General features: G+C 52.1%; 1 protein-coding gene across 5 annotated transcripts in view; it reads left to right on the top strand.

Moving 5' to 3' along the window:
- BMP1 (bone morphogenetic protein 1) overlaps positions 1 to 15,769 on the top strand; it is an 85,684-nt gene that overhangs the window by 34,920 nt on the left and 34,995 nt on the right. For all 5 annotated transcript variants that reach the window (XM_030552100.1, XM_030552097.1, XM_030552095.1 and 2 more), the window contains exons 2-6: positions 621 to 734; positions 3,501 to 3,662; positions 5,822 to 5,939; positions 10,269 to 10,447; positions 10,657 to 10,762. In XM_030552100.1, the coding sequence (XP_030407960.1) occupies positions 5,851 to 5,939; positions 10,269 to 10,447; positions 10,657 to 10,762 (374 nt within the window). In that variant the 5' untranslated portion in view covers positions 621 to 734; positions 3,501 to 3,662; positions 5,822 to 5,850. The remainder of the gene's footprint in view (positions 1 to 620; positions 735 to 3,500; positions 3,663 to 5,821; positions 5,940 to 10,268; positions 10,448 to 10,656; positions 10,763 to 15,769) is intronic.

The following is a 15,769-nucleotide window of genomic DNA, read 5'->3' as shown; positions in this document are numbered from 1 at the left end:
GATTCTCACCTAACCATGTTCATCTGTGGCCAGAAAGTGCCTTGAGAAATACACCAAATATAGCAAGACTCCATGACAGACTCACAAGAGCAGTCTTGTGATGCCTACAAGTCATCACCAGCTGTCCGTCACTTTCCTGCCCCTTCTACTTGGGCTATGATTGTAGTACCATATGGGACCCTGGAACCAAGACCCCAAAGCCCCGTTTCTAGAGCATTGATTGCTCTGGCAGCTAGGTGCTGGTCTTAGCCTTCCTGGTGACAGAGGGCCAGAACAAACCCTGTGCACCACTGAGACCCTGAAAGTCCCCGTTTTCTACCTTCAGTGAGACATAGGTTCTGCAAAAGGCCATGTACTTGGACATTTCACCTGTAAGCATTGCAATGGGAGCTGAGCTCTTTTGAAAATCTGGCTCAGCAGTGGCTCCAGGACACTTGAAAACCCAGCCTTGAGTATCTCATCTTTTTCTTGATTCTTCACAAGCTGTCAGCTTGAATAATATCCCATGACTGCAAACTCCAGTGTTCCCCTTATAAAACGCCTACCCTCAGAGGGCAGCAGAATTAAAACCCTGATAACTTCTGCCCCATAACTGGCCTGTCCCCTTTTCCATTTTCCAGCTGCCTTTCTGGGAGACATAGCATTGGACGAGGAGGATCTCAGGTTATTCCAAGTGGACCAACTCGTGGACCTCAAACGCCGCACCTTTGAGAAAACAGCCACCAACACCTCAGGTACAGTAGCACCTTAAGAGCGATAGTGACTGTTAAGCTGCCAGAGCTCTTTACTCTGGTCTCTTCCTGGTACTTCCTTTAGATGCCACCGCACACGAGGGGGGTTGGAGAAGAGTGGGGTTGCCAAAGTCTTTCACAATTATTGCTATTTGGTAGGATTACTAAGTGCCCCCCAGCCCCAAAGCAGCAGGATGTTTCTGCCCCCATCTGCTAAGCCGCTGATGCTGGGGTGGTCACTGAGGTCACTTTTCTAAATGATTTCTGGCGGGTAGTGTCGCATGGCATGCTGCATAATGGAACGGAGGGAGAGTCCCCAAAGCAAAGGGCAGGGGATGGCTTGACCTAGGGCACCTTGAGAAGACGGGATCATGGACTGGAATTTTCAAACGGTCCTGATGGGAAAGTCAATGGGAATTGGGAGCCCCGCTCCCTGAAAGCCCCTTTGAAAACTCCATCCTGTATCATTAGCCCAGTATTCGTTACTGCGGAATACCTGGCTTTAGGATGCTGTCAGAAGGGAGAGCTTGACCCTGTGGTAGGGCACTGGCCTGAGAGTCAGGAGATCCCAAGTTCCCGGCTCTGCCACTGCTATACTGTGTGACGTTGGGTGAGTCATGTTACCTGTGTCACTCAGTCTGGAAATGGAGATTGCGACACTTGCCCATCTTGACTCAGTGCTATGAGCTTGAGTGATGGGAAGCACAGAGGCTTATTATTCATGTCCTGGTTGCCTGTGGTGGGGCCTGTGTTGTAGCTCTCTTAAAAGGAGCAAGATGTAGATTTAATACATCCCCCTCTTCCCCCCGCATCTTAAGATGCTTGATATCATGATTGTTTGTAGTATCCATAGCACCTAGGAGCCCAGCCCTGGACCAAGACCCATTGTGCTGGGTGATGTACGAACGCAGAACAAAGGGATAATCCCTGCCCCCAAAGAGCTGGCTGGTTTAGCCCTGAGAGCCACAGGTAGGAAGGACACTTCGCCGTCTCCAGGAGTCTCTTTCTGTGCCACATACAAATCACAGACCCTCCTGCTCTAGCTCTGTTCACCACAAGCCTTTAACTAGTGACTTGGGCATAGGAGCCATTTGGTGCAACCCTAACGCCAGGGCTCCCCAGCCCTCTTCTCCTGCCTTTCTTTCATCCTCCCCGCCCCATACCAAAGATAAACAGAACAGCCTGGCCAGCGCTGAAGGATTGGATAGACCCTACCACCCATCCTGCTGAGAGGCAGAGGTCATTAGCCCTGCAAGCTGCTCCACTGTTAGCTCAGCTGCTAGTCCTGAGACCGACTGAAAAGGGGGTAGCCACCTCTGGCGTGGCTCCACTGATAATATTTGCAGGCTGCATGTCCGTTTGGGATAAGACAAAGGTACCCCAGCTCACCAAGGCCAATTCCCATAATCACCTCAGGGAAGCTGTTTAACCATTCACATTCCCCTGGAGTTCCTGGGGATCTATCCTCAAGTTTTGCTGTCTCCCTGGCAGTGGGATCTATTAGGCTGTGGGGAGACTCTCCCCAAAGAGAAGAGCAGACGCCCCATTACTTGGAACTGTAATAGCTGGGCTAGGCAAAGTGCTGGGAAATAGAGGAGACAGTCCTGCCATGGGCCCTGGGGGCAATGGACCAGTCGGGAGCTAACAGGTTTTCTCCATCTGTCGTTTCTCCTACCTCATGCACCATCGTGCCTCACGCAAAGTGGGCCCCATGGTCCATTCTGGCTGAGATTCTGTAAAGTGATTAGCCCTTGGGATACGTCTGTTCTCAGGTGCTCGGCCTGACACCATCCAAAGGAGCCTGACTTTCAGACAGTGCAGAGCCCCTGCCCTCTAGTGACATGATCCTTTTAAGGCATCTTGAATTGGGCACCCAAAGTCACTCTTGAAAAATCTCTTCCTATGAACCAGTCAGGGGTCCCAGGGCAGAGCTAGGGACACAGCATAACCCCAGTGTCTATGCCCTTCCCACAGACGTGGGGGCGGTGGCAACTCGCTCTTCTTTGGTTTCTGTCCTGGATACTGTCCATCGCAAAATCAGCAAGCCCTGTGCACTGTCTCCTTGCCAGGGGGCCCATCTGTGCGTCCTTTGCCACGCCATGTCCCTTCGCAACCCTGGCCCATCCCGACAGGCAGCATCTTCCATGAGCCCTTTGATGGCAGCATTCCAAACTATATGGAGACAAAGAACTTGGTGCGCCACAGCTGCTTTTATTTCATTTTCTTACAGAGACAGGCAAAATTTTGGAACGGCTGTGATTCCCAAGCCAAGCACACGTCGCTTGAGATCCCGGGGGCACTAGCTGGCCTCTGCTCTGCCCCGTCCCGATCCAGCTCAAGAGGGACCAAAGCCGCTGTCTCCTCGGCGCTGTAGAGAACTGGTGGCTTTGGTGAAGGCCATGCTAGACGAGTAATTAGTCCATCCTGCCTATAATCTGGGCTAGCGGGGTGGTCACATCCTGGCTTTCCACTGTGAAGTGTGAAGTAGACTCATTCCTGAAATGAGCTCAATGGTCTCATCGTAGTCCCTGTTCTCATGACCCTCAAAGTGGGCCTTGGATTCATCCCCCCCAGAACAGAAGTAATGGAGCAGGGATTATTGATCGGTCTGGTGTGTTGGGTTCGTTGGGCCAGGTCCATCGCTGGCATCACTGAAGTCAGTGGTGTTACACCAGGGAGGAATTTGGCCTGGGGACAGTCAGGTCACCAGGACTAAATGAGACGCTTCCATGGTCACACCCCCTGCCTTCGCTGCTCTCATGCCCCCAGGAATCAGCACCAACAGCACCAGCCTGAAGTTCAGGAGGCAGCAGAAGAGGCAATGGAGGCGGGGCCAGGCTCAGTCTCGAAGCCGCCGTGCCGCCACTTCCCGTCATGAGAGGGTGTGGCCGGATGGGGTCATTCCCTACGTGATCAGCGGGAACTTCAGTGGTGAGTGGGAGTGATCGGCACATGCTGGGCCCGCCGGCTCAGTACTCCAGGAGCGCACATTTCATTGCCAAGCTGTTTTCCTTTCTCATTCTCTATTGCTGAGGAGAGAAGGGCTCCGACATGGCAGCAGTGCGGTCCAGTGGTTAGAGCAGGGGATTTGGGCATCAGGACGCCTGGGTTCTGTTCCCAGCTCTGCCCTCAACTTGCTGTGGGACTTTATATGAGTGGCTTCCCCTCTATGTGCATCAGTTTCCCTGTCTGTTAAAATGGGGGTGATGATGACTAGGGCCCTGTCAATTTCACGGTCACAGGATTTAAAAAATGTCATGATTTCAGATATTTAAATATTTCACTGTGTTGTAACTGTAGGGGTCCTGCCCCAAAAGGGGCAAGGTGGGTAATACAGTTATTGGAGGGGGGTTGTGGTATTGCCACCGTTACTTCTGCGACACTGCTGGCGGCACAACTGCCTTCAGAGCGGAGAGTGGCAGCTGCGGGCCGGAAGCCTGATTCTGAAGGCAGTGCTGCCACTAGCAGCAGCGTGGAAGTATGGATGGCCTGGTGTGGTATTGCCACCCTTACTTCTGTGCTGCTGAGCTGGGCCCTTGGTCAGCAGCTGCCACTATCCGGCTGCCCAGCTCTGAAGGCAGCAGCACAGAAGTAAGGATGACATGGTATGGTATTGCCACTCTTATTTCTGCGCTGCTGCTGGCAGGGTGCTGCCTTCAGAGCTGGGCACCCTGTCAACAGCTGCCACTCTCTGGCCACCCAGCTCAGAAGGCAGCACAGAAGTAAGGCAGGCAATATCACGACCCCCTATAATAAGCTTGCAACCCCCCTGTGACCTCCTTTTGGGTCAGGACCCCCAGTTTGAGAAATGCTGGTGAAATCTGTGTGGTGTAGGATAAAAGTACAGTAACTCCTCACTTAACGTTGTAGTTATGTTCCTGAAAAATGCGACTTTAAGTTAAATGATGTTAAGCGAATCCAATTTCCCCATAAGAATGAATGTAAATGAGGGGTTTTGGTTCCAAGGATTTTTTTTTTTTTTGCCATACAGTACAGTACAGTACAATAGTTGGGAGGTGCCCCCGCCTTACCCCAAACAGGCCCAGCCCACTGGCACTGGAGACAATGAGGCAGGCAAGGAGGCTGAAGGTGCTGCAGGCTAAGAGCAGCAGGTTGTGCAGCAGCAGTGGCAGCTTCCTCTACTCTGCAAGTACCAAGGGTGGGGGCTCAACCCTCAGCCTGCCCACACCACCCCTTCCCCCAAACCCCCATGCTTAACCCACCTCTTCTTCCCCACTCCTTTACTCTGCACACCGCATCCTTACTCTTCCCCCCTCCCTCCCCTGCCTCCTGCCTGCGGCAATCAGCTGGTTTGCAGCATTTGAGGGACAGAGGAGGGAGGGGGAATGTCCGCCTCGAGTTCTTGCTCCTGCCCCCTCCCTCCTGAATGCTGCAAGCCAGCTGATTGCTGTGGACAGGAGGCGGGAGAGGAAGGGGAAGGCACTGATCCATGGGGTCTGCCAGCGGGTGGGAGGAGCTGTGGGGGGGGGGATAGGGGAGCTGATAGGGGGGCTGCCAGCTGTTGACAAAGCAGGAAGCCAAACAACGTTATAGCGAAGCATTGCACAACTTTAAATGGAGCACGTTCTGTAACTGAGCAGGGACGTAAGATTGAAACAACATTAAGCGAAAGGATGTTAAGTGGGGAGTTACTGTACACAAAAGACCGGATTTCACGGTCTGTGATGCATTTTTCACAGTCGTGAATTTGGTAATGATGACTCTTACCTCACTTGGTAAGAGACCTGTGCATACAACTGCTTCCACTGAGAACAACAGGAACTGCTGGGTGCTGGGCTCCTTTGAAAATCCGGCCCTGCAGTGCCACGTAAGAGTGAAAGATCATTGCTCATTCCAGCGCGTTGCTCTATCAGGTGCTTGAGGACCCCTGCGGCAGGTCCGGCTCAGACATATTCCTGTGCTGCTCCTCACCCACCTCAGCAGGATCTATTGTGATTATTTATTATTGTAGCACCTGGGAGCTCTAGTTACAGCCCAGGGCCCCCTGGTGCTAGGTGCTGTACAAACAGAGAACAAAAAGCCCTTGGGGCTTAGAGTGTAAGGAGCTGAACTCCTGGCCTCTCTTGCAGGCAGCCAGCGGGCAATTTTCCGACAGGCCATGCGCCACTGGGAGAAGCACACCTGCGTCACCTTCTTGGAGCGCAATGCTGAGGAGAGCTACATAGTGTTCACGCACAGGCCATGTGGGTGAGTGGGGCTGAGGCCGCTACCAGGTGGGAGGTGGTTCTTGTTCACTAGAGCCCAGGGGGACATTGTGCGCTGGACAGAATTGCCCAAACTGGGAATTGAGGCTAAGATTTTCAAAGTAGACCAGGGGAGTTAGGTACCTACTTCACTTTGAAATTCAATAGGAACTGAGCTCCTATAGGACCCCTTTGGAAGCCCGAGCCTAACAAGTAGGGCAGCATTGTCTAGTGATTAAAGCACCTCTGCTCTAATCCGCTTCTGACTTGCTGGATGACCTCAGTTTCCACATCTGCCCAATAGTGATAACAGCATGGGTCTGCCCTGCAGGGGACTGGGAGGACTCGTTCTGTAAGGTGCTTTGAGATCCTCCAATGGAAGGGGCGAAAGGAGGGCCTTGGATTAAGAATTATGATTTTAATTATAAAAGACATTGGCAAATTGGAATTCAGAGGAAAGGTGGCAGAAAATTATCATGAGCCAAGTTTGAAATGTTCCTGGCTTGGCAGTGCAAAGGGCTTGACTCTCCTCTCACACTGGTGTAACTCTGCTGAAGTCAAGTAGCTATGTAGTGTAAATGTAAGGAGAGAATCAGGCCTCCAAGTTGCAGGCAACCAGTGGAAATTTTATTATTTTTGTTACAGCAAGGCCTAGAAGCCACAATCTGTGTTGGGGCCCCATTGTGCTAGGTGCTGTACATGCAATGGTGAGAGTCAGTCCCTGCCCTCAAGAGCTTACAATTGGAATAGACAGGACTAGACAAAAAGTAGGAAGGGAAACTGAGGCATGGAGTGAGGCAGTGACTTGGCCAAGGTCAACCAGCAGCGCAGTGGCAGAGCCAGGGATAGAATGCAGATCTCTGGAATCCCACTCTAGACTATGCTGCTTATCTGACTCTCCCTCATTTGAAAGAGCAAGTCCATAACATACCATTGCATGCTATGGAGTCCAGTCCTGCAGCCCTTGCCTACCCAGATGGTCTCATTAAAGTTCACAGGTCTTCTCGCTGCAGGCCCAGGCCCAGTGCTAGAAGCAGACCCCATGTGCCATTCCGATGCAGTCCCGTCTGTTGGGGTCACTGCTTGTGATCATTCAGCAGAGGCAGAGTGTGTCAGTGCTCTGCTCTAGTGTCAGGCTGGGGTAGGTCAGGCTCTAGGGCCAGATGTGGCAGGAATCCATTTGCTCAGAGGTAGGGGTGGACTCCTCCCCTGTGTGATGACACTCAGCTGCCGGTGAACAGAGTGGTGGCTTGTGGGAGCACTAATTAGACCCAGTTAGGTATCTTGGCATTGAAACGCTGTCTAGCAGAATTTGCTCTGCCCCAGCTCAGTAGAAACTTTGGTCCTGATCATCAAAGGGTATTTAGGCCCCTAACTCCCATTGAAATAAATGGAACTTAGGCACCTAAATAACTTTGAGGATCTTGCCCTTTGTGCCTGATTTGGGAATGTCTTTTTTAAGGAGCTAGGTGCAAAGATCCTTTCAATATAGCAATACAAATTGGAGTTGCCCAAGTTGGCCCTCCTGGCAGGATAAGAGGAAACACATTGCCACACACGCTGTGGAACTCATTGCCGCATGATATATTTGAGGCCAAGAGTTTAGCAGGTTGAAAAAAGGATTGGAGATTTTTATATGGCTAATAAGACTAATCAGAGTCCTAGTAGTAAGAAAAAAATAAAACAAGAGCTGGGGAAGAGAGAGAAATCTTCATGTTTCAGGGCACGTGCCAACTTCTAACTAATGAAGGTCAGGAAGAAACTTTTCTTGGAGGGCAGGTTATCCTACATCCGCCTTTTGCAGAGTTTCATGCACCACCCTCTGAAACACCTGGTGCTGGTCACTGCTGGAGACCACACTCTTGGCTAGGTGGAGCTCTGCTTTGACCCAGTTAGGTGGTCCCTATGTTCCTGTGATTCAGAGACCCGTTTGTACACATTGTGCATATGCCTGCAAATTGGAAAATATGGTAGAACAATGAGGATGGATTCAAACAACCCAGTCTGATTGTGCTGGTGAAGCAGCAGTGAAAAGTAGGTGGGGGATGTGATAGCTGTCCACATAGTCAGCGAGAAAGGAGGAGAGTCTTTGGAGTGGGGGCTGAAATAAGATGAAATTAAGCAAGGGAAGATGAAGGTTGCTCTCAGCAAATGTTTCCTGACAGGGAGATGTATCAGGCTGTGAAACAGCCTCCCCAGGGGAAGTGGTGGATTCTGCAGGCCTTCAGCTAGCCTAGTGCATGGAACAATCCTGGGCTGTCCAGGCTGGGTAGACAGGATGGGGCCAACCTGCTTTATTCCATCTCCACATCAAGGCAGAAGGCAACTCTAGCTGGAAGGAGGGCTGCTCCCCAGCATGGCGGGTGCTGCTTGTGCGCAGCAGATATGGTGAGCTGGGGAAGCAGCTTTTTGCTTGGGGCTCCCCTGCCCGAGTGCTGGAGCTGCATGAATGCTGCTTCTCCTCCTTGTACCTGTGTGTGGTCCAAATGCAATAAAGCACGGTTATTAATTAATCCTCTGGGGCATAGTATTGGGTTTAGCAGAGTCGATCCACGGGGGAGCAATGAAACCACCCTCCTCCCACAGCCAGACAGTAACAACCAGGAGCCCTGCTCATTACCCAGGAATGAAGCCTCTTGGTGGGAGACCAGCAGGGACTTGGTGCACTGCAGAGGTGGAGGAGCAGGACTGATGAACTTGGTCATGCTCCGGAGCAGCCCCTATTTGCCAGCATAAGTAGCAATGCCAAAGCATGGCTCTCTCAAGGTCCTAGGATTCGTTCACCCCTTCGTTAAGCGACAGTGGGTTCAGCTTCTTGTTGCTTGCTTTGTTCAGATCCAGTTCTTCCTCTTCCACCTCAGGCATGCATAGCCATAGAATAAGATGCACTATTGAATGAGACAGCTGGATTTGCTAGAAGCCTGCATGCTGAGCTGAGAGCACTAAACAGCTGAGAGGAGGTGCCCAGTACCTCACTGGATCAGGCCCTAAAGTATACATTTTACCTTGATTTGCTGGCAGCACATTCAGGCTTCCAAAAGGAGAAAGCGCCTTCCTCTGGCTACTCAGCCCGCTGTGGCTTTGGCTGACTCCACAAATCTTTAAGAAGAGTAGACAAATATAGGGCATTCCCACCTCTAATCGCAGGGGAGAGAGAGACAGATCACAAAGTGCAAGACGTTAGAACCATCACCCAGGAAATGTCCATGCATCCTGAGCCACTTGGCCAGATTCTGACCCCACTGGGAACTGGCCAACACCCGCTGAAGCCAGTGAGGATCTCCCCATTGACTTTAATGGGTGTATAGACCAGGGTATGTTCAATGACTTCAGGGGAGGTAGAGCAGTCTGGCCCACCGAGTGCAGAGTTCTCCCTGCTGGCCTCAAGTAGTGGGTGCATCCTGGGGTTCAGTTCAGAGCAGCAACCAGCGGCGCGGATGCTCAGGCAGACCTCGTCAGAGCTCTCAGAGCCTCTGGAGTCTGGCCAAGGAGCCTTCCTGGTGGTATTTTGGCTGTTCTAGTTGTGGTCTCGGCCGGAGCGCAGAGCTGCAGAAAGGAAACACAATTGCTCTTAAGCGTTAACCCCAAACTGGTCCCAGGCAAAGATCCAGGCCAGGTCTTACTCCATCCAAACTGGTTCCCCCATCCCACCTGGGGCAGCTTTCCCCACTTGCTGGTGACATTCACTTTTCCAGCTTTCACTTTTCCATCCCACAGGCAGCTGTAGCCTCTCAGCCCTGTGGGAAGTGCTGAGCCTTCCCAGTTTCCGACTAGACCCTACTCGTGTTAAAGTCGCACAGGCTTTCATTTAAATAAAACCTGGGCAGGCCATTCAAAGTTTCCAGAGGGTAATGCTTTTCCAGATGCGCTGTCTCTTGTGGAGACATTACAGCGCTAACACTTACGGTCCTGCTGATTTCCAAACCATTCAAAGGGTCATGATTTCCCCATGGTCAGAGGGGGGGCACTTCCTTCTCCACCCAACTCTCAGACGTGCCTCAGTCATGGGAGGAGGAGGTAGGTGTATCCTCGCAAGTGCAGGTTACTCCCAACCTGCTATCATGCGATTGCAGACCCCTGCCCATCTAGGGATCCTAGGATAATGGATGGAGCCCTAACTCTAACCCCAGACCATTTAGCGCCAGGGGCAGTGCATAGCTTTAAGGCCATTAACCCCTTGGAGACTGGCATATCAGCACCTCTCCCTGAGCCTTGCCCTCGGAAATGGCAGTGATCAAAGAGTTAAGGAGAGTTGCTGATTGGCTGGCTGATCTCATTCCTGCTACGCATGGGGTTCGATGGGGCTCTTATTCCTCCTCCCCACCCACCCCAGGTGCTGCTCCTATGTGGGCCACAGAGGAGGGGGACCCCAGGCCATCTCCATTGGCAAAAACTGTGACAAGTTCGGCATCGTGGTTCATGAGCTGGGTCACGTCATTGGCTTCTGGCACGAGCACACGCGCCCAGACCGGGATGACCATGTGTCCATCGTCCGGGAGAATATCCAACCAGGTAAAGGCCTCTACACTCCTCTCCACTTCCCTCTTTGTCTATCCTCCCCTTCCCTTCTGCCCCACGCCCGGCACCCTTAAGGATGGAACTGGGAAGTAGCTGGCAGTAATCAGCCCATGCTCGTGGCTTATCCAGGTTCCCAAGCCCTTCCCCACCCGCTGTTGCCTCCCTTGCTTTATTCATGCCTCTGTCTCTCCCTGTTTCCGCAGGGCAGGAGTATAACTTCTTGAAGATGGAGCCCGAAGAGGTGGAGTCCCTGGGCGAGACATATGATTTCGACAGCATCATGCACTATGCCAGGAACACCTTCTCCAGGTAAGAGTCCAAGGAGATGTTGCTTCAGTCACTTGTTCAGCCCACGTGCACATAGAATCATAGAATATCAGGGTTGGAAGGGACCTCAGGAGATCATCTAGTCCAACCCCCTGCTCAAAGCAGGACCAGTCCCCAACTAAATCATCCCAGCCAGGGCTTTGTCAAGCCTGACCTTAAAAACCTCTAAGGATGGAGATTCCACCACCTCCCTAGGTAACCAATTCCAGTGCTTCACCACCCTCCTAGTGAAAAAGTTTTTCCTAATATCCAACCTAAACCTCCCCCACTGCAACTTGAGACCATTGCTCCTTGTATTGTCTTGTGCCACCACTGAGAACAGCCAAGCTCCATCCTCTTTGGAATTCCCCTTCAGGTAGTTGAAGGCTGCTATCAAATCCCCCCTCACTCTTCTCTTCTGAAGACTAAATAACTCCAGTTCCCTCAGCCTCTCCTCGTAAGTCATGTGCCCCAGCCCCCTAATCATTTTTGTTGCCCTCCTCTGGACTCTTTCTAATTTTTCCACATCCTTCTTGTAGTGTGGGGCCCAAAACTGTAAAACAGTACTCCAGATGATGCCTCACCAATGTTAAATAGAGGGGAATGATCACGTCTCTCGATCTGCTGGCAATTCCCCTACGTATACAGCCCAAAATGCTGTTTACTCATATCCAGCTTCTCATCCACTGTAAACCCCAGGTCCTTTTCTGCAGAACTGCTGCCTAACCATTTGTTCGCTAGTCTGTAGCAGTGCTTGGGATTCTTCCATCCTAAGTGTAGACTCTGCACTTGTCCTTGTTGAACCTCATCAGATTTCTTTTGGCCCAATCCTCCAATTTGTCTAGGCCTGGCCTCTCCTACAGTAGCTTCTTTGTGAAAGCCACGCCTTGAGCCCTAGCCCTCTTTGATACCCTGTGGACCTGCCACAGGGATGAGCCTCACCCACTGCATGAGGCATACAGGCTAGGATGAGATTCCCAGCTGGGCACTGTCTGCTGGCTTGTTGGCCAGGTCAGGCTAGGATAATTGTCCCTTCTGCCCTGGGAAGAGGCCTGAGGGAACCAGATGCCTTTCTTGGGGGATGGGGGTTAAAGAAGCCAGGGGATGTAATAGGGAGGGAATTCGCAGGAGGAGGCAGAGAAAATTCCTTGACTCAGGCTTCTGCAGGTGAGCAGCTCCTGAGGAGCTGCAAAATTAGACCCCTAAGCCCAGTTCATTATTGACATCACTCCACTGACATTAGGGAGGGATTCCTTGTCCGTGTGTGCCAGGTGATGAGCTGGCTCTGGCTCTAGGGAGGTTCACCATCTCCCCCCTCTGAGGGAAAGCCAGGAGGGTACTCTTCTAAGGCAGCTGGGCACAGACAGACTCTACAGGTCTCGCTCCCCAGCCGGCGCCGCCCAGTGTCCCCACACAAGCTCTCCCACAAGTCCTGGCCTGGATTAGGCAGTTGGGGCTGCTGACAACATGCAGTGGCCAGAGGGGAGACGGAGAGCAGCCGGAGAGAGAAGCAGCCACCTTGGTCACCCGGCAGGAAGTCCACTGATGGCAGAAGAGGTGGGGAAATGGGTTGGGAGGTGCAGCCTCTAGCAGGGAAGCCTGCAGCCAAGGGCACTGAGAAGGAGAGGAAAAATAATCGGTGCCTCTGGGACATTCCTCCAGAATCTCAAGGCACCTCCTGATCAAGGTCCCATATGGAGGCAGCGCAGGGCCGCCCAGAGGGGGGGGGCAAGTGCAGCAATTTGCCCGAGGCTCCAGGCCCCGCAGGGGCCCCCATGAGAGTCTTTTGGGGCCCCTGGAGTGGGGTCCTTCACTCACTCCAGGGGCCCCAGAAAACTCTTGCGGGGCTTGGCCCCGCGCTGCTGAACACCCCAGGCCCCCTGAATCCTCTGGGCTGCCCTGAGGCAGCGTCCTTCAGGGAGCTGTGCCAGAGGGTCATTTGAGAGCAGCTCCTGAATCAACCTGAGCTAATACTCCAGTAAAAGCCCATCCCAAGGCAGGCCCAAGCAAACAACTACTCTGTCAAAATAGTCCTGGCAGCACTTACAAGGGCTGGCCACGGCCAGCTGCCTCCTAGGAGTCAGGAGTAGGAGTTGAGTGTTTACCTTAGAAAGGCAGGGGAAGTGCAGAACTGGGCCTGGAAAACCCCTCATTGTCCTGGGAAGAAGGCTATGCTCTCCCAGGCTGCACACTCACTCTGCCTCCTATGCTTCCCTTCTTCATCCCTGATTCAGTAATTCCTCATCCACAGCTGCTGTGGAAAGCCATATAATAGGGTGCCTAGGTACTAGCTTGTGGGGAGAGAAAGAGGAAGGAAGGAGAAATCAAAAAGCTGTATTTAATAATGATACCCAGCTCTAAGATAACCATTTAGCTGCAGTATTGAGGCTTCTCCTGTGTCTTCTGCCCTTGCCAATGCAGGATTGTTCCCTGCCGTATATTCTCCAGGGTTTTGTCCCATTTGGGTTTCAATGTTTCAAACTCATGAGGCTCTTCCTCATTACCAAATGTTTCCTGCTCTTCAGCCCCAGTTTCTGCAGGTCCGGTGTATCTCATCCCATCTCCCATGGCCATGAATGATTCTCTCTAACCCCTCTGTGATCGCAAAGCTGGGGTCTCCTCCGAGGTGATTTGGAGCAGAGAGAGAGAGATGCACAGAATATATTCTCACTTGCAGCAAGCCGTGTTTGAATCCTGATTAAATGCATGAGAAATCCCCTTAGGAGAAGTTCACCATCTGGCACAGCCGCAGCCAGGGAAAGGGCTTTGAAAATACAAATCGCTAATTACTGTATCTCACTGATCGCTGGGAGCGAGCCAGCGGCACCACATCTGGATTTGCCGCCGCAGCCTGACTGCACTGCGCTGCAGCCCACCTCCCAGCGGGTTGTGTCCTTGCATGCTATGAGCTGACGATGTCCTCTGCTGAGCCTGTGGGCTCCAGATTATCCCTCCTTTTGTTGCTGCTTTTGGGCTTGTCTGTCTTTTCCCTGGGGAGGTTGGCTCAGCAGGTGAATCGCAGGTTGTAAATTCCTTTCAGCCGAGCCCGTCGGTGTGTGCTTTGCAGACGCGTGTCACTGCAGGCTACGAAGGTGCAGCTGGTGCAGTTTCTCGTTGCTCTGTGTTTGTGTTGCTGCCTGGCGTGTTTCAGCCGGTACTATTGCCAGTTTCATCCACGCTGCCTGGGACGTGCTGCTGGGTCTTGCTTTTGTAAGAGACACACAGTGTTCTCCAGATAGCATGAACCAAACCTACCCAAACCACCTGTTATCTGTAATGGAGGCAGGTCCCTCTGGCTATTTACCATGGAGTATAACAGGACAGGGGTCCAGATACACGGAGTCAGGCGTGATTTAGTATGGGGGTTCCCTTCCACTGCTGGGTGTCAGCGTATTCAGTGAAACCAGCCAGGCTCAGGCCCCCATTCAGCAGATGAAGAAGCATGTGTCCAGTCTGTTGCAGTGACGTCAGCAGGACTACCTGGGTGCATAAAGCTGGGCAGGTGCTTAAGTGCTTTGCTGAATCAGAGCCTGCAGCATCCTAACTAAGCACTTTAGTTCTACTGGCTCACATTTTCAAAAGTCGCTAGCTAGGGCAGCCTGAACCAATGGGAGGGGTCTTGGCTCTATTCCCAGCTCTACCACGGACAGACCAGGTGACCTTGGGCAAGTCACTTCACCTCTCTGTCGCACCTTCCTTTTCTGATTTAGGTTGTAAACTCTCAGTGGTGCCCCAATCTCTAGGTGCTACCATAATAATTTGAGGTGCCTTTGTCTTTTGGTCCCCAACTCGGGACCTCTCTTTGCAGAGGTGTTGAGGACTCTCAGCTCCAATTCAGGGGAGTGGGGGATGCACGCATCCATCTTCTCTTAACCAGGAGAGGATAGAAATTCCAGGTGAATTCTGCAGAATTCTCCACCAGTTGGACACCAATTCTTCAGGCACCCTGAAGGAGTAGAAGGTTTTGAACAATGTCCTGCTGATCTGGGAAGCTGGACATCTGCCCATGGCTGGGTGAAGTGACATCTGCAAAGCCACAGCAGCCTTGATTGCTGAGAGGTCCTGGCCCTCCATCAAGAACTTTGCATAATCACAGTTGCTCGGCACATTTTTTTTCGTGAAAGCTGGGCCCTGGAGGCTCGATATGGGACAGACGCTTGGGCTGCTCCCTCATGATTCATATTCCCAGGATCATTGGCAACTCGCGCCATGGTTACTCACTGCAGAGCCAGCTCTGAAATTTCATCACTTATTTTCCATCTCCAGCCAAAGCCTTTTGAGGAGGAAAAAGGCTGGACATGGAGCATCCTCTAGGAGGATTTGCCGCACTTGGTGGTGGTGGTGCTGCTGCTGCTGGTAGAGAATGTCCCATCTGCCTTGCCTTGTGCTGCTCTTTTAAATTCCATTGCCTCTCCCATCTTTGCCCTGGCTGCCAGATGAGAGTCCCTGCCAACTGGGTGAAATGTGTAACAATAACTCCACGGGCCAGGAAAGCATGCCTGCAGATCACTCGAGATGACAGGATGGAAACTATCGAGAAATAAAAGCCCCCTCTCTCCCTCCCCCTCCCCCCACATGCTCCTCCTTCCAGATTTAAACACGTCCATATGGTAACAGGAGCAGGGAAAGATTCCGTTCATTAATGGCAGAGTCCTGACCTGTGGGGGAGAGAGAGCCCAAGCTGCTTGCACAGCCTCTCTCTGTCTCAGTGCTTGGTTCTCATTCTTTTTCATTTTCCTCCATTTCCTCTTCCTCTCATTCTTTCATTTTCTCTCTCTCGGGGTATGTCTACACTGCCACAGTGCGTCAGGCCTGGTCTGCACTGGAAAAGGAGGTCGGTTTAACGATGACGTGGGTCGGAGCGTGAAAAAGGCATACCCTGGAGTTACACTGACCTTTTGAAGAGGTGGATTAATGACAGCGATGGGAGCGGTTTCCCCATCACTGTAGTAACATAGCTCCCTAAGAAGCAGCAGCTAGATAAACGGAGGAATTCTTCTGTCAACCTAA

The sequence above is a fragment of the Gopherus evgoodei genome, chromosome 2 (assembly GCF_007399415.2).
Source record: "Gopherus evgoodei ecotype Sinaloan lineage chromosome 2, rGopEvg1_v1.p, whole genome shotgun sequence".
In the NCBI taxonomy this organism is placed as follows: domain Eukaryota; kingdom Metazoa; phylum Chordata; order Testudines; family Testudinidae; genus Gopherus; species Gopherus evgoodei.
This window is presented reverse-complemented; position numbering and strand designations above follow the sequence as displayed.